At 38.5% G+C, this 25,866-nt stretch overlaps 2 protein-coding genes across 5 annotated transcripts in view; one reads left to right on the top strand and one right to left on the bottom strand.

The window, feature by feature from the left end:
* LOC106951685 (ankyrin repeat domain-containing protein 6-like) lies at positions 1–25,808 on the bottom strand. 4 transcript variants are annotated; one of them, XM_015039346.1, is made up of 19 exons: positions 25,727–25,808; positions 22,784–22,883; positions 11,459–11,608; positions 10,465–10,555; positions 9,791–9,859; positions 8,836–8,940; positions 8,661–8,759; positions 8,048–8,146; positions 6,844–6,942; positions 6,427–6,525; positions 5,803–5,880; positions 5,667–5,732; positions 5,542–5,589; positions 3,775–3,906; positions 3,553–3,705; positions 1,900–2,013; positions 1,549–1,822; positions 1,099–1,349; positions 1–328 (listed from the first exon to the last, which is right to left on the bottom strand). In XM_015039346.1, exons 4-19 carry the CDS (start codon positions 10,540–10,542, stop codon positions 113–115), a joined length of 1,980 nt encoding a protein of 659 aa, XP_014894832.1. In that variant the 5' UTR covers positions 10,543–10,555; positions 11,459–11,608; positions 22,784–22,883; positions 25,727–25,808; the 3' UTR covers positions 1–112. The 4 variants fall into 4 exon arrangements, with proteins under 4 accessions (XP_014894832.1, XP_014894835.1, XP_014894833.1 ...); XM_015039349.1 differs by lacking the exon at positions 3,775–3,906; XM_015039347.1 differs by lacking the exons at positions 22,784–22,883; positions 25,727–25,808 and having other exon boundaries at positions 11,459–12,299.
* The window catches only part of LOC106951686 (gamma-aminobutyric acid receptor subunit rho-2-like), a 39,871-nt gene continuing 39,454 nt past the window's right edge, over positions 25,450–25,866 (top strand). Inside the window, exon 1 of the mRNA XM_015039351.1 lies at positions 25,450–25,866. Within this exon, the coding sequence (XP_014894837.1) occupies positions 25,703–25,866 (164 nt within the window). The 5' untranslated portion in view covers positions 25,450–25,702.

The raw sequence follows: 25,866 nt of genomic DNA, 5'->3' as shown, positions 1-25,866 counted from the left end.
TCCATGAGGATCTGCTTTAAGTCTGAATTGACTCCTGATAATAAAACCCATACAAACATAAAGATCTCCAACAAACGTGAAGCTAAAATCTGCTGGCAGACCGTTTCAGTACTCAATTAAAATCTGATTTCTTCGGTCTCAGGAAGCTCTCTCTCTGCTCATTGGTCTGCAGCCGGTGAAGCTCCTCCTCCAGCTCTCTGATTCGCTGCAGCATCTCCTTCCTCTCCGCCTGGGCCCTGAGCTCCGACTGGAACTCCACCTCCAGGATCTTCCTGGAACACCAGCGCTCCAGCTGAGCCGACATGGCGTCAAAGAACTGCTGAGTCACCTAAACCAAGAACACAGCTTCAGCTAGTCAGCAGAATTTCACTGGCTGGTCCTCAAGGTCCGCTGTGCTTCATGTCTTTGCTGCTCCAGCAGGTCTGATTCAAATGACTGCATTAACTGCTTAGCTAAAGCACCTAAAACACGCAGAACATTGGACCCTGAGGACCAGAACTGAGACCTGCTGGGTTAGATCAAACCATATCTATGTGTTAGAATGGCCTAGTCAAAGTCCAGACCTCATATATATATGAGGTTCAAGAGGGGACCAAAACTGCAACATGTTATGTTTTCAGCTGTAGCGGTTCACGTTCTCACTGCACTGTCAAACAACCCAAACTAATTTAAAAAACCCAGTTACCCAGAATGCCCTGTGCTATAGTCCACTTCCTGCTTTTGTTGAGGTTCACACATGTATTTGAACTGCAACAGAGTTCACTTCTGTACAGGGTTTGGTTCGCCTACAAACCAAGGTTTTGATTCTGTTGAGGTGACTACGGCACAGGGCATTCTGGGTAAATACAGCCAAAACAAACACAAGAGTTTAGTGCCAACTGGAGAAATGACAGCGCTCATGTCGTCTTGTTTTTTTTTCAGTCGTTCTTGTTGCAGCGCCACCACAGGCGAGGAGGGGAACCGGTTTTTCAAATGCTTTTGTTTGTTTGACATTGCAGTGAGAAAGAGAACCGCAGCAGCTGAAACTTTAACAAATGCTGCAGCTTTGGTCCTTTTATCGAACTGAATTCCCAATCTAAATTCAACTGGGAATCTCACCTCTATGGCGTGCAGGTGTTTCCTCTCCTGAATGAATGTGGGCTCAGCAGGTCGGTCCATGAGGAACTCCAGAACCATGGTGTCGCTTTTGGGGCCCCGGACCTCTTCCTGTGGGCCGGTGCTGGTGCTGCTGGAGCGATCCTCTGTGTAATCGACAGAGAGAGGAAGGTTCTGCAGTACTGCTGGGAGCCAGGAGGGGGCAGAAGAGACTGTGGAGAGGTCCAGTGAGCTTTCTGGGTTCTGGTTCTGATCTGTCATTGAGGAAAAGTAGTTTATAGTTTTGTTGTTTTAGGTTTGTGCTAATCTATGTGGTGCCGTTTGTAAAGTCACGCAGTCAAAAATGAACAGGAATAATTTGGAGTTTTTGGCCCATTATATAAAAAAGGAAGATTATTTTCCAAGATAATATTTCCGCCATGGTATTTATTCATTTATAAATGTCAAACGTACCTGCACACCTGTCCACCTTCATCTCGAAGTAGGTTCTGCCCCCGGTCGGCTCGGCCAGCCTCAGACTCTTAGATCCTCTGGGTCTCAGGGTGCTGGCGGACACTGAGGGGCTGCTGTCTCCAGAAAACAGCAGCGGCACGGACTCCAGGTCCGTTTCTGCTGCTGCAGACGGAGACAGCAGCAGGTTCTGGTAAATGGTCTCAGCTGGAACTGAGATGTCCAAGTCCTCCAGCAGAGACAGACACCAGCCCTTCAGTTCATATCTCAGAGCGTCCTAGAGACAGAGCAAAGAGCTGTTAAGCGCCGTCGCATCCAGCAGATCAGGTGCTGAACTGGGTCAGGTGATGGTACCTGGTTCCTCAGAGCTTCTGCCCGGTCCTGTGCTGCTCTCTGCTCCATCCTGGATGTGAGGCTCCTCCTCTCACACGCTGCTTTCTCCTGGATCAACATCTCCAACTTCCTGAGCTTTTCAAAGACACAAAGCAGACGAAGGCGCGACGGCCTCGCAATCGTTTGATTCTTCAGATATTTATGGATTTGATCAATCAGATCGATGCTGTGATCCAGTTTAGTCAGTGTGGCGTCCCGGTTGAAAAGATGGTCTCTTTAACTGATGGTTCATGTTTCTTTATTCAACAGTCTTTGTACATGAACACACCGTAAGAGCTACAAACATACAAATAAAATACCATCAGTAACTCTTAGTGGTTCTAACCTTTTACCTTAACCTATAAACCTTCCTTTAAAACATTTAATTCACAATACATGTATTTAATTAACTATAATATTTCTGTATTACAAATGAACTTAAACGTATTCCAACTGTTTCAACAGTTAATCAACTATTAACACTATTTTATGTCAAAACATAAACATTACGCTTATTATATACAATACTCTCGTCAAAACTCGCCTTGTTCCCTCATCAGCCAAGCGCTAAATAATTGTTTAGACCTTAGTTTGACTACTTCTTAATTATCTCCTTTTCACTGCGACCCGTGCGCTCTTTCTCTGCATGATATCCAAGCAGTTAATTAATTGTCAGTTAGCCTGCAGTTTTTGTGTCAGTCACTTAGCAACCTTACCCTTTAAAGCCCTTTCAAAATAAAAGCATCAGCCGCAAAACAACAAATACCTCTTAGTTAGATGAGGAAACAAATAAATACTAATAAAGTCATTTACACTCAGAACTGGGAAATTCAACTGGAATGGCTTGTAAGAGGACTTTGTGTTTCAGATGGCCGCTCCCCACAGCAACACTATTAAGATGTGGTGGAAATGTAATTATTTACAAGACACAAATGTAAAAGTGTTTCTAAAATTAATGTTACGGGTAGAGCCTGAAACTCTAAACACAAAAAGTTAAAAAAGGAGTTTGCTTAAGGAAAGTTATGACATAGCTAATACCAGGATCATACTAAGAAAATAAAAAAATAAGAAAGCCATGAAATTACCTGAATAAAGTCATATTATGGGAATAACATCCAAATGCATCAACTTTTTTTATGTGCAACGTTTCTTTTCTTTATTTCGAACATGAAAGAAGTATAAAATTACAGATTTAAACGAGGAATGAAAGACATTTTTGTAGCCACATTAATCTTACTATTTTCAAAAAGGAGGAAGAAGTAAAAAAACCTCATAATTTGTTTTCAAAATGAATCCTTGTTATAAGGAAAATGTAGAAGTTACACAAATTACTAGTACAATTTTTATGATATATATTGATATATTTTAGTCTAAGTATAAATAAAATTTATATGCACCCTTGTATAATTTTATTCATTATAAACATCTTTACTCAGATATTTTCTCTAAGAATATTCTCGTAATTTTACTTTTACATTTTTTGTTAGTATGACACTAATGCTAATATAAAGTAAAATGATCTTCCTAAGAGCGACTGGAAACAACGTTTATGGTTCTGAACTCAAACGTTGTTACTTCGGTTCTGACGTCAAACCCAGACCCGAGTTCCCAATTCCCACGTCACTGAAGGCTAACCTGGCGCTTGTTGCGGCACTCCATCCGGTCCATCTGGCCGTGCAGCTCCTCCTGGACATTCAGGATCTGCAGCCTCAGCTCCTGCTTTGAGGTCGTCAGATCGTCCTGCAGCTTCTTTAGGAGAGACTCGCAGATGCAGCCGCTGGCAGGAGCCTTAAACGAAACAGATTTACTCACTTCTCTCCTGAGGAACCTTCAACTTCTGAGCTGGACTGAACCAACCTGCCGAACTCTGCCCTCCCTGTCTCTGTACAGAGTGTAGAGCTGAAACGTTTTTCCGCCTTCATCCCAGAACTCGTCCTTCTGGGATTTATTGTGTTTCCTTCCTGAGGTGAGATCTTCTGCGTCCAGATCCTGCAGAGACGTCAAAGTCTCACTGCTCGCAGGATTGTGTCACAGTTAGGATTAGGAAGGGAGTTTATTCTCTGGGTTTTAATGAGTTGGTTTTGAATTCAGAGGTGGAAATGAGTCCAGAGTTTCAGGTCAGTTAAAGGCAAACAAGTCCGAAGTCGAGTCTAAAGTGAAAAAATGCTTTGAACCAAGTCTCAGGTTGCAAACTCTGAATTTTTAGCCATAAACATGTAAGCTATTGTTTTGCTGAACAAACAAGTAGAACTGAACTTCAAAAACTCAAAAATGATCTTTTTTTTGTCGTGTTTCAATCCTCGCTTACATTTTACTATAATTTACCCAAGTTTCTACACAATATTGGAAAAATCTGACATTGAGATTTTTTTTTCCGGACCTTGTATAAAAAAATATGAAAGAAATAAATGATTTTCAGCAGATGACTTGGATATCAACTTAAGGTTACCATCTTATTGACTGTAAACCTGCACTGATCTTCCATAGTTTTGTGAATGTTACAAATATGATTTTTTTGTGTGAATTTGAGTTATTCCTATTAAAGCTACACAATATTAGTAAATCTGGGGATATTCTAGGGTTCGTCTTGTAATTTGCGTCGGTTTAAAGAGGCACTATTATGTAAAATTGACTTATTTGAGGTTTACAACATGTTATAATGTTATTCCTTAATCAAAAACATACCTGGAGTGTTGCTTTGATTCTTTCATGCATGTTTGAGAAATCATTTAATCACCATGGTAACCATTCAGCTATGCAAAAAGACTCGGGGGACCAAGCCCCGCCTTTTAGACGCAGCTCCTCCTCAGAGCTGCAGTTTCCAATCTTCTGAGCTTCCATGTTCCAGAACACCCTTCCCCATTAACTCTTCGACTCAGCTCCTTCAGACTAGCCAGCAGCAATTAGCAAACACCTGGCAGAACTGCTGAGCTCATTGTAGAAGCTACTTCTGAGTGAAACGCTGGTAAAAAAAAACTTTGTTACAGGGTTAATAGAGGAATCACATAGTGGTGATTTTCAGTAAGAGTAGGAGTTTTTAAAGAGACAAAAGTCAAAGTTCAAGGTGTTAAATTACAAAGTCAAATTTACTTTTAAGTCCTATTGTTTACATATAGCATTTTATAACAACTAAAAGTAATATAGCTACTTGATTGTGTTGTAAAATGGCACTATGTGTCTGGAAAATACGTAATACTGCTAATTTAAAACTAAGACAATCAAATAGGCCTCGAGTCAAAGAGGTGGAACTGCTTTTAGTTCGTCATGTTTCTCCTGTGTGTCTGATTTCTAAGTCCTTTGGCTCCAGCCTGATTCTAGTCCAAGTCATGTGACTCTAGTCCAGGGGTGGGCAATCCTGGTCCTGGAGGGCCGGTGTACTGCAGCTCTTAGATGTCTCCCTGGTCCAACACACTTGAATCCAACAGCTGAATCACCTCCTAAGTGCAGTCAGGTTCTCCAGAGTCCTGCTAATGACCTCATTATTTGACTCGGGTGTGTTGAAGTTGAGACACATCTAAAAGTTGCAGGAGACCCTCCAGGCCTGGAGTTGCCCACCCCTGCTCTAGTTTGACTCGAGTCCAAGTCGTTTGACTCTGATTTAACCGGATTCAGCTCATTACTCACCTTAGCGTCTGATCTGGGTTCAGTTTGCTCCATCTTCAGGGCGCCGACCTGAAAACCAGAGAAAAGAAAAGCTTCAAAGCTCCTCAAATGATTCTGAACCCGATCCTAAACTTCCTGTTTCTTACTTTGGCGGGTCGAGTCGGCGCTCTCAGTCTGGGCTTCCTCATCGTCTTTCTTCTCATGTAGCGTACCTGAAGAGAGAAACACTCGTTCTGGTGACATGTTTGGATATAATGATGAATAATAAGTGAGTTAATGAACCTGAGGAACTTTGGAGAGCAGCAGAGCCACCTGTTTGCTCTGGTGATCTCTGGCTTTATCCAGCGCCGTTTTTCCTGCCTGAAGGAGGAAAACATGTCAGCCAGGAAGCACTTCAACTCTGACATGAATTCAATGGATCAGCCAGGGGTTTAGATGTTCCAATATTATTCAGTTTAAGTTACCAAATTAACTAAAGCTAACAACATTTTTATTAACTGAAACAAATAAAAATGGTAATTAATGGGGGAAACTATAACTAACTGGAACTAAATCACGTTTATAAACTAACTAAAACATACTTAAGTTATAGGTATAACATCCTTCATTTCAGTGTTTATGAATCTACTTATTAGCTTTTTGGAATGATGAGAAATTAATATTTTCCCCACACAAATGGTTTACGTTGGTCTTCATCAAGTAGTCTGCAAAATGGCAACAGCAAAAGTTGGGATAAAACACCAGTCATTTGGTTGTTAAACATTTAATAAAGTTTTTGTAATACAGAATCACAATACAACATTTTGACCTTCTTCAATTCCTCACCTAAAACTTTACCAAACTAATTAAAACTGTCTGAATTAGACAAAAGTCATAGTGAATAAAAGTATAATGAAAAACTCTGACGCTGTTCCGGACTCGCACATCCAGACCGGCCGACAGTAAAAGCTGAACAGCTTTCCTGTGGTTCAGAGCTGCTGCGACGTGAAGCGCTGTGTCTCCAGCCTGCAGTCGAACAGAACCAGAACCAAAGTAAAAATAAAAGCATTTAATTGCCTAAAATGCAATAACACGGCATTTATTTAATGTACAGTTGATTATTTGTAGAAATTATTTACAGAAAGATTTTTTTTTTGTATTTTTTGTACAATTGTAACTTAATTATTGCTCTGAATATGCTCTTCTTCTAGCAAATTTCCCATTTGAGGCTGCTCAAAAAAGGCCACTTAACAGTTAATTGATTACTAAATTATCTGAGGATTATTCCAATAATCGATTGATGTTGAATTGTCCGTAAGCCTCAGGAAGAACGGATGCTGTCACCTGGTTGGTCTCATTCAAGCGGCACCGCGACCTCAGCAGGATCTTCAGCAGGTTCAGGTTGTTGTAGCGAGCAGCCACATGCAGACAGGTGTCGCCCACCTGAAGCAGGAGCACAGGTGAAATTTGACTGGGACGACTGGAAACAGAAATGCTTCCTATGTTAACTAAATCCTAAATAATTGTGTTGTTGATTTTTTTCAATTTATTTTTTTAAAAATGGGGAATTACATATTAACATTTACATGTCAACACAATAACCAAGTGGCTAATTTCCATCTCTAGTCCCATCGGTAGCCACAGATTATTACACAAAAAACATTTAATAAAGGAGCAGAGGGGGGTATTAAAGCTATAGTAAGTAGCTTAAATAAAAAATATATGTTTTACATATTTGCTAAAATTGTTACTATTTCATGACAGTATGACACATATAATCTGTGAACAAATAGAACTCCTCTAACAACTAATCAGAGCCAGGAGGACGGTCTTAGCGCTGTCAATCATGCTTGGATACACAGTGCTCAGCAGCTTAAATCTATATAGATTTTTCCAACGATAGAATGAAACAGTAATTATAAATTTAAAAAAGATTCATAGCTAGTTTATAAATATTTTTTTTTCTTTTAACATGTAAATACATGACCAGCCAGGAGGACGGTCTTAGTGCTGTCAATCATGCTTGTATATGCACTGCTCACAACCTCCCATCCTCCCTCCCACCTTGCGCTCTGCTATGCTACAACTTCTTAGCCTGTAGTGAATGCTAACACTAGTTAGCATAGCCACAGATGGTGGTGGATAAAGAGTTTTTCTGGAACATCAAGTTGTACTAGCACTAAGCACTAACTAGCACAGCACTAAGAACCTCCTCCTGGCTCTGATTGGTTGTTTCTGATCAGGGGCGGGGCTAATAATAGCACTGGGAGAAGATGGAAAAGCTCTATTGTTTCACAGATTATTCATCTCATATTAAATAAAATATAATTATAGATTTCAAATTGCAAACAACAGCTTAAAGCTTCAGTTTCAGTCATTTTGACTTCAGGTTGATAAGTAAGTTGAATAGAGTTAGCATAACAGCACAGTTAAGCTACGCTAAGCTAATCGTGCAACTAGAAAACAAATTTCCTGCATAGTTTTTCCATGCTAACCAGATCCTTGTGTTTTATTTGGGTAAATAAAAGGTTCTGCCATCTTTTCCCACCTTGTTCTTGGCGTCGGGATTTGAACCTCCGAGCAGCAGGAGCTGAGCAGTGGGAGCGTGTGCGTTCTGGCAGGCCAGGTGAAGCGGCGAGTTTCCTGCCTGAAACATTCAGAACAAACTGAGACCTGAACCCTGGGCGGTCATTTCAGTTCCTGCTGCAGGTAGAGATCAGAAATCACTTCACAGCCGGCCTGAGAGGCTCTGCAGGAATAAGTGAGGATGATTGGTGGGTTTATTTCGGTCAGAACAAACCCCCGCTGATTGGCAGGTTAATTTGAGAACAACTGCATCAAACTGGTGTTCTGCTGGTCCAATCAGAAGCTCAAGTAACAGAGATGTAGGATTATCAAAGGCTTGACTTTATTCAGTAAGAATATTACACAATCATGTTTGGAAAACTGCAACCCCGGAATTATAATCTCTGTAAACTGAAAACAAGAAGGATGTTTACTGAAATCAAACTTCAGGCTCAGGAGCTGATCTGATACATTTTCCTGCTCCCCCCCCCCACCCCCCTTCAACAATAGAGGCTTTATTGTGCTTTGTTGTGGAAATCTCAGAGTTGAAAACTCAGTCTCTCTGTCTCTGCTGAGACGAGTTTTCCTCTAATTACCTTGTTCTTGACGCGCACGTCAACGCCAGCCTTAACGAGCAGTTTGACGCACCGTGTGAATCCGTGCCAGGACGCCTCGTGGAGCGCCGTGTTTCCAAGCTCAAACAAACAGAACATGGCAGTCAGAATGGAGGAACGTGACCCGTAGCTCTAAACACTGGTGATCAGAACTCACTGGATCCTGCAGGTCCACAGCGCAGCCTCCAGCAATCAGAGCGGCCATGGTCTCGCTGTTCCCCACCATGGCGCTGCGGTGGAGAGCCGTCTGATGCCCGGAGATCTGAAACAAAAGCCCCGTTCACACCACACTTCTAAACAACACCTGATGCATGTCAAAGGTTTCACAGTAAATTACATTTATAGTTGATATACAGATGAGTTTATGCACCTGGAAGACAAAAATGTGTCTAAATATTTGTGCCTTTATATATCTTTAAAGGGGAACCATTACTCAAAAGTCATATTTTGCAAACTTTTTACTTCAATTAGGGTCTCTACTGCTTTTTATAACAGAGTATTAGGGCTATACTAAGAAATAATAAAATAAAATGAATAAAATCACATGGATAAAGTGAGAGCATTACGAGAATAAAGTCCTAATAATATGAGGCTGTTGTTATATTTATGTATTCCTGCACACATTCACAGCTGGACACCTTCACGTTTTCTTGACTGCACATCTTCACAGCTGCACACTTGACCTCCTCCAACACCTGCATCCATATTTCAGAGAACTTGTACAGGAGGGTTGAATTTAGTCTCACCTGGTGCAGGGTAGATATTTTTATATTCTGTCTGGGTCATATTTTTCAATCTGTTCAGTATTCTTTATTTATTTTTACGGTTTTTGAACAATTATGTTACAGAATTTGCTGCAAGCTGCTAAATAAGGCCATGACCTTCTGGCCAACAGTTTTATGAATCCAAGTTCAATGACGTCAAATCAGTGGATACGTGTAAAATCGATTGAGCACCCAGGCCTGTTTGGACCAAACCTGAAATTTTTTTTGTTGTAATTTCTTGACAGGAAATGCTTAGACGGCTTTGTACACTTGAGTCTTCCTGGAAAATTCAAACAATAGTTTCTACAAAATAACCAATCTGCAGAAACTGGTTATTGTCCTCTATACCTTTGAATGGACCACTTCACCTCCTCCAGGTCTGCAGTGGACTTTCATGTCAGGAGGGTTTTCTACTCCCTGTTTTCACAGAAACATAGAGAACAGGGTTATGACCACTGGAACAACAACAACAAAAAAATCAGACTTTTGATTTTCTAGGAAAAAAAAGGACAGAAATCTGAGAAAAAAGTCAGAATTCTGAGCGTGAAGTAAAAAGTTTTAGATTAAGTTGGAATTCTGAAATTAAATTTTAAATTGCTCAGACTGAAGACAAAATTCCGAGGAAAAAAAATTCAGAGAAAAAAAAAATCTGAATTCCGAGGAATTAAAAATAAAAATTTTAAGGTTAAAGTAAGAATTCTGAGAAAAATGTCAGAATACAGGTATTAAAGTCATAATTCTAAGAAAGAAAATCACAATTCAGAGAAATAAGTCAGAATTCTGAATAAAATGTGAGAATTCTGAGATTAATCTCGTAATTCTAAGAAAGAAAATCAGAATTCAGAGAAAAAACAAAATTCTAAGGAAAAAAAATCTGGATTTTGAGAAAAAGTCAGAATTCTTTTTTTTTCCTGTAGAAACAAAGTGAAGTGATGTTAAGTTGTAAACTACACAGCTCTGAAGCAGATTTTGTTGTATTAACATGTAAGTAGCTGTAGAATCCATCTAAATGAAGGCGTCACCTCAGATGAACTGAGCGTGCAAACCAACTTCTCCACACCTGACGATCTGACAGAGTCTCTGCTGCAGAACGCCGCCATTCAGCTGCTGCACCTGCAGAAGAAAGAAAAATGAGAAATAATCTCTGAGCAAACCAAGAAACAGTGGAAAGAGAAGAAGAAAACTTTGTAAAAGCCTCATGCTGCAGGTGAAACATAAACTGTAAATGTTCTGCTGAGATTCTGATGGTCAGATCCTTTAATCTTCACATCAGAAACATAAAGGATTTCAGAGCTGATGGTCAGAATGAGCCTTTAATCCTGGACATGTCTCCAAACAGAACGGTGTAATGAGTAATCCCTCTGTTGTTCTCTGTCATCTCTCTGGGTGAGACTGCAGCAGCATTTTATTCGACTTTTTTTTTTTTTTTTTTACCTTTTTTTTGATGTAAACAATACAAACAAGACCAGAACAACAGGTAAAAAGTGCAGAAATATAATTAAACTAACCCCAGTGTGGTGCATTAATTATGCAAAGAACAGTATGTGTATTGATTGATATGGTAAATACAACAGTAAGATATTTTTTCTTAAGTTTTTGTTGTACATGTAACATATTTGAGGTTAACATGTTTTAAGTTATTTTTGCTGTTTGTAAAAGTCATAAAATCAGCCAGTTGAGAATGAAACTAAACAAATGTTAAGTTAGAGAGGAAACATAAAATTCAAATGAAATCATTCCTGTTTCCTTGATGTCAGTGAACGCCTCATCTCTTATCAGCGGCTGAAACTTTAAGATGAAGTTAAAAGCCACTAAGAAGAATATTTCATCCTTCAACTCGAGTTAAAGACATAATTCACGAAGCTTTTGCATAATTACACCCTAGACTATGTATCTAAGGAGTTAGGATTAAGAATGTTGGCTTAAATTCCTACAAACCGTCCAGGATTTCCAGTAGCCTTGAAGAAGAAACTGATGAACTTTAAAAACAGAATAAGTCAGAGGAAGCTGCTTTACCTGATTATGCACAGAGACGGCCGATTCCTCAGCAGGAAAAAGGAGCATCAGGTTTTTTTTTTAAACTCCAGCCGTTCAGAAGAAACGTTTTCAGCCGGTTGTGCTGAGGATCAGCATCAGTTGCAGCAGCAACAGCAGGCGGATCATTCACTGAGAGGAAGACGTGCAGAGACGGGGACAGATGTTACAGAACAGGGCAGATTAACGGAGGAGGGGGGACTTGCACCGGTTTTAATGGGAGGAGAGGAGGGGGAACCTTTAAAAGCTTAGCCCGTCTTCAAAAGACTCAATCCAGTTTTAATCTGCTGAGCCTGAGCCTGCAGACAAAAAACAGACAGAAAAAAAAAGACAGAAAAGTTTGATATGCTAACAATTAGCGGAGGGAACTTTTGATTTGTTCAGGAAGTGACGTCAGCGAAACAGAGGAAATTGAAACGAAGGAAATCTGAATACTGAAACCACAACGAGTGATGAAGACAGCCAGCTTCTCATTGGCTAAATCACAAAGGATCATCATCATCATCATCATCATCATGACTGTAACCATGGTGATCATCATGGTCATCGTTGTCTATCATTATTGCAGCTGTTCATCACCTTTGTCATTGTCATCATCAGCAGAGTATATTGAGATCATCATCAATGACATCATCATCGTCAGTGCCACCATCATCATCATCATCTTTGCTGTAACCATGGCGATCGTCCTCATCATTGAGTCTTTATAGTTTTCTTCGTCATTACTGTAGCTACGCTCATCCTTCTCATCTTCATCAGTTATCATCAACAGCAATAGAGTCTGATGACATCAATGACATCTTCATCTCCAGTGTCATCATAGCAATCCTGTCTTTGTCACCTTCATCATCAATGTAATCACCGTTATTTTCATCTTCATCATCACCATCATTATCATAATAATTGTATCACCACCATCATCATCATCGTCATAATCATCATCATCATCATCATCATCATCATCATCATCATCATCAATAATACCATTATAGTTCTCATTATGGATAAAAACAGAATAAGTCAGAGGAAGCTGATTTACCTGATGATTCAGAAATCATGATAATTCTCATCATAATCGTCATCAGTGCCATCTTCATCATAATCTCCATCATCAATGTCATCTTCATGACAATCCTCATTATTTTCATCATCCTCCTCCTCCTCATCAGTATTAATGATCATCATCCTAGTTATTGCCATCATCGAGGTTGTAATCATATAGTCCTCATTGTCAATGCCATCCTCTTCATGATGATGATGATGATCATTGTTATAGTCATCTTCATCATCATAAGTATAAAGTATAATTTTCGTCATCATTGTAACCAAGACAATCATCACCAAGCACAGCCATTGTTGTCTGTCATCATCATCATCATCATCATCATCATCATCATCATCATCATCATCATCATCACACAGCTTAGTGTTGATGTTATCTGTGCAGAAACTGCTAAATTTCCATTCTCTCTCAAGTTTTTTTCGTAAAGCTGTGACTAAATTAAACATGTCTCCCAATAGAAACAACATGAAACTCGTCCATGAATGCCAGCTGCGTGAGCAAGGTCCGTGCTGCTGTTACTATTTTCCAGAGATGTTCCCTGTCAGATTTAATCTGCTGCACAGCTCCCTGTGAAACTCCTCTGACAGCTGATTTTTCTTTCAACAGAAAAATAATCCCTTGTTATTCTGCATTTCTGTGGCTGAAAATGCTTTGGACTGAACGTTCTTTCACAAACCAAACCAACGGGTTGCTGTTTGTAAAGTTACACAGTAAAAAATTAACAGCAATATTTTGTATTTATTTAATCTGTCATAAATAAAAATATGTAGGTTTTCATTTTTCAGTTATATTTTCAGCATCTTATTCCTACATTTATAAATGTCAGAGTTTCAAACTAAATATTAAATTAACAAGTTAAATATTTAGCTAAAACATATTTAGCTAGAAAGCTAATTTAAGAAAGTGTTTAAGTCTGAACCGAATATTTAGTTTTAAAACTAGATATTTAACTCCAAATTAAATGTCTATTTTGCCAACTAAATATTTACCATGGAGTTAAATTTTTAGTTATGAGTTAAATATTTAGCTGGCAACATAAATATTTAGTTTAGCAAATATTTAACAAGCTAAAGTCTGGGCTAAATATTTAGCTTGGAAAATAAATATTTGGGTTGGAATTAAATATTTAGTTATCAAAATGAATATTTAATTTGGAGTTATTTAGCTCAGACATAAAAATTTATTTGGAAATTAAATATTTAGTTTCCTAACTAAATAGGAAACTAACTATTTAGCATGTGCTTAATTTGAATGCTAGATATTTAGCTTGTAAACTAAATATTTGTGAATTAAATACTTACTTTGGAAGGTAAATATTTAGTTTAGCTAAACCTAAATGTTTAGGTTTAGCCAAAACATTTAGCTCAGACTCTCACCATTTAGTTGAGAACTAGACATTTAGCTTCGTAACTAAAACTTTTATTTGAAAGCTAAATATTTAATCTATAAACAAAATTGTCATGTGAATTAAATATTTTGTTATGAATTCGGACATTTATAAATGTAGGAATGGAGAAAATATTGTTTTGAAAACTGAACACCCACTTTTTCCCCTCTATCACAGATTAAATAAAACAAATTATTGCTGTTAATTTTTTACTGTCTCTTTACGAAAGGCACCCGATGTGTTTATCGTGCTAAGCTAAAACATTTTCTGAGGAAACTCCTTGATACGTTCATAACCAGGTTCTGGTGTTATTTTGCCAGACTTTCAGGCTGCAGAGTTCTGATCCGATAATGAATCCACACCTACACACAGAGTTTTAGTTTCTGGGGTCTGAGCAGCCAAACATTCACATCAGTTCTGATGGAAAACTGTCCCAGACTGCAGTCCAGAGTGCATCGGGTCACATGACGGCGGTTTGATCTCCCAGAGTGAGCGTGCACGCCCACGTGCGTGCCGTCTCCTCCTTTCCAGGTCAGATTGTGTAATCGCCGCTGCTGCTGTCAGCATTACAATGTGTTACATAAGACAATTTGATGTTCGGGGCTATAATCCGGCTGTGCTGCCTGAGCGCTCCCACATCTGGGATTTCCAGCTCATCCTGAGCTCTGCACTCGCCTTACCCACTCGGAGATTTTCCCCGGGTCACAGAGGGGGACCTAATGGCAGAAAGGATGGACTCGGCCAATTCTTGGCTCAGTTAGGATGTTGTAGTTTGTCTCTTTGTTCTGAGATAAATTACATGCAGATTTTTAAAAATATGGTAATTTATCAGAGCAATTCCTGCAGGTTTAGTTAGAAATAATGAGGTGGTGTTTACATTATCAAGAGCTCACAAAACAGACAAGAATGGATGCATAAAATAATGAAAATTATATGAAGTGCATGGCTAAGTGCCTCTCTGTTTAAATAAATCAAAAGATGCATGAAACGTTATGTAACATTTTTAACTGCAAGCAAAGATTTGCTCTCCTTTAGATTCAGCCGGGGGCTCATTTTGAGTCAGAAACTTTCATTCTTTTGTTTGTCACACTATAGAACAAGTTTGTCCCTAAACTAACACTGTCACCCTGAAAACAACATCCTCATTGTGGAGCATAGTAAGGCAGTGTGATGCTGTGGGAATGCTTTTGTTTATATGGTTTGGATCAATGATTTTTCCTAAAAAGGTCATGTTATATTTTTGTCTCTAAAGTTGTATTTAGTTTGACAGAGAGAAAAAATGGCTGTTTGGATTGGAGAGGTGTCACGTTTTTGATTTACGGGTATCAGATTAAAGGGGAGAAATGTAAATACATGCCACATTTTTCAGATCTTATTTGCAATAGATCTTGAAAACTATGCATTCTTTCCTTTAACATCACAGTTTCCTTTACTTTGTGTTGGTCTATCTTACAAAATCCCAAACAAATACATCAAAGTTGAATAAAATAATGTGATATAAATGTAGGAAATAATCAACAATTCCAGCCTATGAATTTTAACAGTAAAATTTCTAGAACGTAGCTTTACATTTTTCAAAATCCTCCCCAAACAACATCTTTTTGGTTAAATTCACTCTAAAAAACCATAGAGATTTAATTTATCTTTCAGTCTTAATTGATTTTAGTTGATGATTCAATCTTTATGGATTTATGAGCTATACATTAATGCTTTATCATTTCTTTACACTCACTTATTCTTTCTGAATTTGGCAGACACACATTTGTCAGAAGCAAAACTCATGTGTTGTATAGATTAATTAAATATAGAGTAGAAAATGCCTTTATTTTCTGTCATTTTAATGATTATAGATTGCGACTAATGAAAACCCCAAATTAGAATTTGGTGGACAAAGTTCTCGCAATCTAATATAAAGTTGAGTGGAAGGAAAAAGTGTGGTAGGAAAATGTTAAGGAAGCTCCATTAAATAATTTGAGGGACTTTTATTAAGAGTGCAATCAGATCTTGAAACTTAAATCTGAAGATGAAGTTTTGCCTTTTATAGGAGAAACATACCAGACAGGAAGTACTGCTGGAGCGTTTTTCCATCATTGATTATAGAAACAAAAACCTTTTCGACTCAGTATAACTAATTTCTACTTTTACTGTTTGGTTCTGACCAGCCTGAAAAAACAGAGTCAGTAATTGAAACATGTTCTGTTTGCTTTCCTCTGCAGGGTTGTTGGTACCATGTGGACCCAAATCACCTCCAACTGTCCTGAAACTGTCACACGAGCTTCTCCTTTGTTCTCTGAATTCAGAGAAAAACTCTGTTTGAGGGATTTCAGAGACAGACATGGCACATGTTGGCGCCACGGGTCCCGTGTCGTTCAGCCTCACATTGCTGCTGTTAAAGATGCAGAGGAGGTGGGAGTGGGGGAAGGAGGTCTGTTGACTCTATTTCTTTATTTTTTAGATTTACAGTCATTTTGCTCTGATCCCAGATGGAGCTAAGCATGGGAAAGTATGATCTGAACTTTGTGGTGTGATATTAAATTAATCTGTAGAGGTTATTTTCACTTTGTGTCTGAACACGTTTAAATTAATTAACAACCTTAAACACACAGGGAAGAGGTGTTTAATTACCCAGCAGCAGGTCCCAACATCAGGACCCGAAACACATCAGTCCTCAAAACAGCAACACAAAATTTTATTAAGTATTTTTGGTTTAGTTTCTGGTGCAAACAGAGTTGAAATAAGTAACTTTTCAGAAAGATATGTGAGCTTGTTTAAAGGAAATAATTCCTTAATATTGATGAAACATTGTTTATTCCATTGGTAGATTACATCACTTTTGTCAATATCAAAATATTATTGATTTATATCTTGCTGAAAAGTGATTTGTAAGTTAGTTTAGTCTCATTTCAAGTGTAATAAGATATTTGCACAAGAAACTAGATCAAAATTACTAGGTAAGATTTGTGTTTTTGCAGTAAAGGAGAGGTTCAGTAAACATTCTGGACCAGATAGACACATTCAGGGTCCATTCAGAACCACATATCCAAAATCACACATTCAAGACCCATTTAGGGTCAACGTGTGCAACAGGGTTTTATTTTAACAATATTATAAATGTGAAGCTTGTCAAAATTACACACCTGATAGTCTAGCAGACTATCAGGTGTGAAAACACGCTAAAATGTATTCAGAACCATATCTGTGAATTACACAGACACATTCAGTTTACATCCAAAACAATCCAGACACATTCAGAATAACATGAATATGACTATTTTAGATTAATTCAGGACCACATTTATACTTTAAGGATACATTCAATACCACACAGACATATTCAGAATGCATTTGAGACGCATTCATTAACACCTGAATACATTCAGGATAGACCGAAAACATGTTCAGGACAAAACATTCATATTAGGTACATATTCAGGACAACAGGCACCAGTTCAGATCACAAGGACAAGATACAAAGAGGGATACGCAGTAGTAACTTAATTAAAGTTTTCTTTATATATTAACGTTTTGAAATGGAAGTCCTTCAGTTATTCTTTTCAATGTTTCTTCAGTTCATTGAAGTTTTCTGCATGCAGTTCAATTGTTTTTAAATGGTTTTAGAGAAAATAAGCTTTTTCCTTCAGTCCTTCCCAACAAGCTTTAATAAGTTTATTTCTATTTGTCCAGTCATAAACTTTAACATTTAACCTGCTACCTAAGGCCTGTAAAGTCTGAAATTAAGCTCTTGGTTTTTTCTTCTGTAATTCTCTTTGCATTGCATGGTCTGATCTCAAGGTCAGAAGACTCCTGGGAAGATTGGCAGCTGTCTTATTGTTTTATGTTTGAGAAGTGATTGAAGTGTGGAGCTTTGACGTTTTTAACACTCTTTAAGATGTGACATGATGTAAGATGACTGCAAAGAATCATCCAGATGATTCAGGAATGATTTATACGTTACGTAACAGATTTCTCTTAAAGAATCCAACAAGTTTCTGACGAATCTTTAAGCTTCTGCAGGTTTTCTTTTCTGTCTATTTGAGATAAAACTTCTGTTCTAAGTCTGTAAATTGAATGCTGATTACTGTCAGACTGGGCTGCAGGGTTTAATTTAAAGCTATGTTTACACCCAGCTCAGTTCATTAAGTGAGCTGGACTTTTAAATATTTAAGTACATCAATAGACATTAATGATGAGCTTATAGCATTTTAAAGATGTTCAGGTTGCTACAGCAACAACAAAAGCAATCGTTTTACATTTTTCTTTGAAGCTGAGTGAAATCCAGGTTGTATTTAAGGCTATTTGACCTCCAACGAGGTGACTTTGTCATTCCACCATCATCTGCTGGGTCGGCTGAGAGCAAAGTGCGTTTTCGTTCACCTGATGGGTTAAATCTCCACAGTTGGGCTGCAGATCTTAGCTTGACTCTGATTTTCTGTCTGACACATTTTAAACCAACCCTGCGAGGAAACACTCACCTTGAATTTATGTGTAATAATTTGCAACATCAAGCTAATCGAAAAACATTCAAGCTTCGGAATAACATAATTTTTTTTTTTTTATAAACTCATCAAAGAGAGTCAATATTTGGATCATGAAATCTATTTACTAACAGCGGCTGAATAAAACATGTTTATGACAGTTCTCTCATTGTGTGACTACATGATCCCCACCATCTAAAACAGACATTTTTTGATCTTCATCCATAAACCCTATGAGAACATGTGTAAAATAAACTACTTCTATAGGAACTTATTCTGTTTGAACCTCTGAACACAATAAACTCGCTGACATGTTGGAGGATAAAGAACAAGCTGCTGGTTTCTGCTTGCGAGGAGAAAAACATTTCGTTATAAAACTTCAGTTAATTCGTCAGGACGTTCCTTTGAAGGGTCTCCAATAAGGTTGTTTTTCTAAAGGAAGCCATTCAGGACCACAGTACGTCCGTCAAGCTGTATAGAGGTTGCACTGATGTATGCATGACGTTCACATCAAAGCAGTTTAATCTGGCTGAAGCCTGAGGGCTGAAATGATGAGTAGAAACTGGAACAAATGCACAACTGGACCTTTTTCAGTGTTTTATCTGTTTCCAGAGATCCGCCCAACATCCTCCCTGCACTGCACTTCTTTTTCTTTCTTTCTGTTTTTCCAAAATGATGCTGACCCGTCAGGGGAAAAGCATCCAGGTTACTCCGGGAAGTCTGCAGTCTACAGGAGACCTGAAGGAGGACTGAGGAGTTTTACAAGAGAGCTGAGGAAATTTATCACTTTATCAGCACTGAACAGATGTGGAAGTGCCATAACTTTCCATCTGAATAGAAACAAAACTGAGATTATCATCTTTGTACCAAAAGAGGAACAATCTAGAGTCAACGCACAGCTTCAGTTATTACAGCTGGAAACTAGAAATCAGACCCGAAACATAGTGATGACCTGTATGCACTGTACAATGGCTGCTGGAAAAGATAAGCATTTTGCTGTTGACCTTACAATCCAAAAAACTACTTGCTGCATTCTTGCTGGTTGTTCAGGAGGCTCTACTTCTGCTTTTCAAATATGTACTTGTATATTTGTGCATCTATTTGCAGCCATTTTCATGTGCAAATGTAAACGTTGAGTTTTGGGACGTGGCCAGCAGCAGCTTTTATGGATTTACAGTGACAAGTCGCCCTAAAACATCTCATTCTGAAAGGAGATCTAATAGGCAGAACAGAACAGACTAAAATTTCACTATCTTAGATGGTTTTGTGCAATAAATGTAATGAACGTATTTTGTAAAGCCAGTCGATTCTAACCTGTTCAAAGAAGCATAATAAGTCACTTTTAATACATTATCATTCACAGATATTGTTGCTCAGTCACTATGAGATAAGTTTGCCATGATATTAGACCTCAGTGTGTTCACTGGGAAATGTACTTTTTGCTGGGTTCTTTTTGTTGTCGTCAAAAAAAGATTTTTTGTTCTCGTTAATGCTCGTATGACTCAGCACTGGTTCATGTCTTATGTCTGTCTGTTTTTGTTTTTGTATCAATAAAAAAAACTGAAAGTAAAATGTTAAAAATAACAAACTAACAACAAAAAGATGGAATTATTGAACAATTTGTAACGGCCTGACAGCTTTTCTTCCCTTTGGGAACCATCTGAGGTAACTGACAGTTTGGGAAATATTCCTCATCTAAAACTCTTCCCAGGAGGATCATCACCGTCTTTGTTCTGAACAGAAGCTTTTTGCAGTTTGTTGCTGTGACCCAGATCTGAAAATAGACACTTTTCACTGCAAACGAGATGTGATTTTATTTCTCGCCATCCTGCATGACACTGTGGGTCTCTCTGTGGTCAGGAGCTGGACTCGTCCGCTGAGACATTTTCTGCACCAGGGAAGAAATGAGAGGTTTCCCTGTAAATCTGTCAAATCACCCTGATGTTATTGTGTCCTCACAGCACATCTGGATATAAAACAAATCTGCCGCTTCATGTGGTCAGTTCCAGAGCAACACGAGAGCGATTACATAAAATCACAATGTATTATAATAATCTATGGTTGTTATGTTGAGTTTTTGTCCACCAGTTGAAGAGTTAAAGCGGAGAGATGTGAACTTTGGAGATGAGATCAACAACTGCACGTAGATTAAACAATAAAATTTGATTGAAGCAACTTGAAGACAGAAAAACAAACAGATTTTTTATGGCTTACAGCGAGGATGGATCTGGTAAAATACCATTTAGAAAGGTTGTGTTTTATAACTGTCAGTCACACAAAGACCTGACAGCTCAAACATGTCTGATGTTAGCAACCTGATGTTTTTATTTTTTAACAGACTCGATCTAAAAATGTTAGGAGAAGAAATATGTCAGATCCGACTGCAGAGGAAAAGGTTTTCACCTGAATTTAAGGTGGAATGACCTTTAAACTTTTCGTTCACTGATGTGGAGCAACCCACACAGGAAGCAGAAGTTTTCAACAGGCATTTACAGAAGAGCTACATTTTTACAGGTGAAATCTGGTGCTGGATTTTCTTAATAAATCAAAGTAAAAATGGTTTGAATAGAAATTCACAAAATTATTTTCCGGATGTCATTTTTAAACCATGAACCATGAATGTGCTACTTTGTGTTAAATCTCAATACAATACAATACATTTTGTGTTTTTCAAGTCACACAATGTGAAAGAATTGTTAATAGTTTTTCCAAGATATTTTATGTGGGAGGAAAAACTTTTACTTAGGTGTCAAAAAGAACAAAGAGAAGCTAAAACAGCAGAAATGTGATTTATTCTTTAGTCTGTCATCATAATTCTGCAGGGATATCATAAGATCACATGTAAAGTGAGCATGAGGAGGAAGATGATTGTCTTTAAGAGAAAGAGCAGCTGCAGACTGGTCTGAAATCCCATCACTGATCTGGATTGACAAATAAAGGCGAAGAAATTCTTCATGTTCTGCTGAAAGGACTTCGAATCACATCACGTGTCTCTGCAGGCTCTGAAGGAATGCCCTCTAATAAAATAAAGGTGAATAATAAAGACTTAATCAAAAGTTTCATTGTAATTATTCAAATGTGACAGATGATCTGATCTCCGTCGAAGACGTCGGAGATGACATTCAATAGCTTTAATTCAAGCTCTCTGATCAGTCAGGGCAGAATTACAGCTGTCATCTGTATGAATGGAGGTAATTTAGCTGCAGACACGTAATTAATGCAGTTTCATCACACAGCTGTCAGGTACCAGGAGGAAATGACTGGAAGGGTGAGTGACCTTTGACCTGAGCTGGAACTTTAACAGGCTCCTGATGATTAGCTGTAAGTGTGATGATCTGAGTGTGATCCAGTAACACAGCATGCAAATGCTTCGCTGGTTCACCTCTAGTAATGTCTTAATTTAAATGCATTCAGGACATTCTGCAAGCAAACTGCCACACCAACCAAATGTCTATATTTGTGAAGATGGTGACATAATCAAAGCAGATCTCCATCCATCCATTACAATTTTTAGCTTAAGTCTGATTAATTTTATTTGATTTTGCGTTGTGGTTTATACCTACTACTAATTAAATGCGACCGCTATTTGACTTATGTGCTAATGGTTTATGACGCCAAAGCGACCCGCATGCGCAGAAGAACGTTGACGTCATATAGCAGCGCACTGTTTACGGAAGTAACAAAGGATGGGAGTTGTTCAATTTTAAAGTTTATTCAGCCGAAAGTATCGTTACAAGGTAATAACGCGAAGAAAGCTGTGTGAACGGTTTATGATCCCAAAGCGACCCGCATGCGCCGAAGATAGAACGTTGACGTCACACAGCTGAGCACTGTTTACGGAAGTAATAATGAATGGAGTCGTTTATGGATCCATTCAGCAATAGGAGTCAACATTATGATCACACTATAATAGCAACTCAAAGGAAGCTAATAAAAGGAAAGCACATCTACTACCTATGGCATTTTGTAAAGCATTGAGTGCAATTATAGAGAAATCTGTTTGGATTTGCAGGGAGAGCCAGATGTGTTGGGATTGTAATTTGATTTCATTATCATAATTTTCCGCTTTACGTCCGGATTCACCGTGTATAGCTTCTTTTGGTGCAGAATTATTACTATGTTTCACATCGATGATATAAAAGCGACATGACCGTTCAAACAGTAGATGCTTAGAAAAAAAATCGGATAACCGAATTATTATCACATGTGAAAGGGGCACACATCAGATTTTTTGGGGGGATGAAAATATCGGAATCAGCCAATCAGACTACAATGAAAAAGCTAGATTTATCTTTAAAAATCGGATTTGGGTCGGATTTGCCATCCGTCTGAGCATAGCTTCATGAGACTGTTTTGATCATCAGAGCAATAATCAGACCTACCTCCTCCTAGTTATGTCGATCCTCAAGTTCTCCTCCAGCTCAAGTTGCTACAGTGTTCTGCTTCGTCCTTGGTTTGATTGTTGGAGAAATCCTCTGCAGCCTGCTCACAATAAAAGAAAAATATCCTCTCAAGTTCTGAGGTTGCAGATTTATGCTTTTCTAAGATTCAGTTCTGATTAAGATTATTAATGAAAACCAAGGAAATAATGAAAATCAAAATTTAGAAAACATTTTTGTTAACTAGGACAAATAAAAACTGTAATGAGGAAAAAATATAACTAACTGGAACTATTTGGTGCATTTATAAAACAAACTGAAACATACTGAAATTATCCTTTGTTTTTGTGCTTACAAATCTATTTATTAGCCTTTTGAACTGATTTTATTTTCTTCCCCCCCCCCCACACACAAGCAGTTTACTTCAGCTGTTGGCAAAATACTCCATATTCCTCATGACGGCACTAGTCTGCAAAAAGGCAACGCATAACATATAATGCACTTGTTTCTACCAATAACATCAAACCTGCTCTGAGCTGAACCCTAAAATGTGGATGACTTCACCGTAAATCTCTGATCCATGCTCCGTTTGTACTGGAGTTTGAACAGGTCTTGGAAGTTAAAATGGTCACATTGAGGTTGGAGTTGGAGACATTGCTGGATGATTCAGGCTGCTGCAGAAATCAGAAACTGTGTGTTCAGAGTTTTTGTGCCGCTCCACAGTAACCCGTAACTAAACCCGTTAACAGCCAGAGAATAAAAGCGGCGGCTGAGAGCTCTGCAGCTAAATTAACCAGAAGGCTTCAACCCATTTTAATCTAGACACCACAGGCTGAATTTTTTACATAATTCCTACTCTGGCAGAACGGAGAGCCACAACCTGCTGCAGACTGAGAGATCCAGGTGTTCAGACTGCCAGGTGAGATATTTATTAAAGCAAATTTATGTTGGGGAAACAACTGAACAATCGAGATGGAGAGAAACCAACCAGTAAATATAAGTAATGTGGATACAACAGATGTGACGGTTTCAAAAATCCAGACAAAACAAACACCTCCTGTTATTAGGTATTGATCCAGTGTTGCATGAATATGTGTCCTGTTTTACTTAACAAGCATTGATTTTCACAGCAAGTGGAAGGAAGTGTTTCATAGTTGGACAAAAATGTTTTTTGGTTGTTTAGAAGAAAAATGACAAAACTTTGTTGACAGAAAGAAGCAGCTAAATCGTAAAAATGGAAGCAAAGGAAAAACATGCTTTTGAGTCGCTGATGATAAACTATCCTGAAATTGGATAGATAAGAAAGTTCAGCAGGAAGTAAACAGAGTAATTTCTGCAGGAATGGGGGAGATACCTTTTAAAAAATGAACAGTGATGAAGATGCAGTCATCATTAATCTGACAAGCCTTAAAAAAAACTCAGACCAAATGTAGAAATCAACTAAAAATCGCAATAGTTAGAAAACAGTTATAAAATATTTTTTATACAAATGTGAAACGTGCTTTTCGTATTTTTATTCAGGTTTCACTTACAGTGATCTAAATAAATCAACCAAATTAACAAATCTACTGCAACCAAAAGCCCAAAACTTTTAACATTTCACGAAGATATATTCAGACAGACAGAAAGAAACAAACATATCAGACGTAGCAATAGTCTAACACAGTAAAGGATCTGCAATAAGTGAAAGAAACTGAAAGGCTTATAAAGGCTGGGGAGGTGATTAGTGGAACCAAGTGCATCAACACAATAAGTGGCAGTTCTCAGGGAAGTAACCATGTACAATGTGGTAGCTGACACAGACACAGCTAGAATTACAATAAACACCAAGAAAACAGTCATTCAATTGTTTTCTTGGCATATCCCGTGTAGGATATGGTCTTGGCAGCATCATGCTGTGGGGATAGTAATCAGAAGCTGACCAGAGTTGATAGGAAGATGGATGGAGGTAAAAGCAGACTGTTGATGGAAGAAAATCTACCAGAGGTTGAAAAAGTGATGAGACTGGAGCAAAAATGTCACATTCCCTGCAGTAGAAAGACCCCAAACAGTCAGAAAGAACCCAGTCAGAAACAGTCAGAGCTACAATAGGTTGGTCTATATAAATGCAAATTCAAGTCAAAGCCAAAAGTCTGAGGAAAGACTTGAACTAATCCATCCAATTTGACTGAGCTAAACTTACAAAGGTAGTAGAGACAACTCCCCAAAAGACTTGCAGCTATAACTGAAGCAAATGGTTCTTCTTTTCTTACGAAATATTGACCTGAGGAGCTGAAGACATAAGCCTACCACGAGTTTTATATATTCATCAGCCAAAGACTCAATGCAATCTGCTGGGTTTCCTTAGAATCAGGTAACTTATCTTACTGTACTGAATTACCATTAGGAATAATTGGAATGAATGTACAATTGAATTGAAATGACTTTTTTGGATAGTGCCTCAACACAACAGTTGCTGTTATTTGGAGCTATATAAATGAAATTGAATTGAATTGAAACATTTAGAAAATCTTGCATCCCTTTTTCTTTCACTTATGCATTTGTTTGTGTTGATCTATTGCAAAAAATGCTTGAAAATCATGTTGACGTTTGCAATGTGACAAAATGTGGAAAAGTGAAAAAACTCTTCCATGATAATTTATGTACAGCTGTAAAACAATCTAACATGTGGGCTGGTGGGATTCTGGTGCCCGCGGCCACACAGGGTCTCTTTCCGCCCCTGCAAAGGTTGGAAATGTTTCACCCCGCCCCGTGATGGTGATGATGATGATGAGGAGCCATAATCTGAATAATCCCACAGTGGGCGTGTGCGCGCGCTCCTGAGTGTGTCCACAGATGCTGAGAGACATCACACCGTGACGGAGACCATGACAGGGTCCGCGTGCGGAGGAGGATGATGTTCCTGCAGGGACTCACCTGTGGATGGACGCCGTCAGGATGCCTTACCTGAACAGAACTCTGCTCCTCCTCTCGCTGCTGCTGCTCCTGCTGCTGCTGCTGGGTCAGAGCCGAACCGCGGAGGCGCGCAAGCACCGACAGCGGGTGCGCAGATGGACGGGAACCGAGGAGACCCAGAAGCACGGCGC

The sequence above is a fragment of the Poecilia latipinna genome, unplaced genomic scaffold (assembly GCF_001443285.1).
Source record: "Poecilia latipinna isolate Pla-1442-1.1 unplaced genomic scaffold, P_latipinna-1.0 Scaffold468, whole genome shotgun sequence".
NCBI classification, from domain to species: Eukaryota; Metazoa; Chordata; class Actinopteri; order Cyprinodontiformes; family Poeciliidae; genus Poecilia; species Poecilia latipinna.
This window is presented reverse-complemented; position numbering and strand designations above follow the sequence as displayed.

Bases quoted from the DNA above. Each gene is read 5' to 3' on its own strand.
- LOC106951685 (XM_015039346.1), bottom strand. From the start codon at position 10,542: ATGGCGGCGTTCTGCAGCAGAGACTCTGTCAGATCGTCAGGTGTGGAG. The intron at 5,733-5,802 runs GTTCATTAACTC...TTCTCTCTTCAG, and splicing joins TGCTCTCCAAAGTTCCTCAG to GTACGCTACATGAGAAGAAA. The intron at 329-1,098 runs GTGAGATTCCCA...TTCTTGGTTTAG, and splicing joins AACACCTGCACGCCATAGAG to GTGACTCAGCAGTTCTTTGA.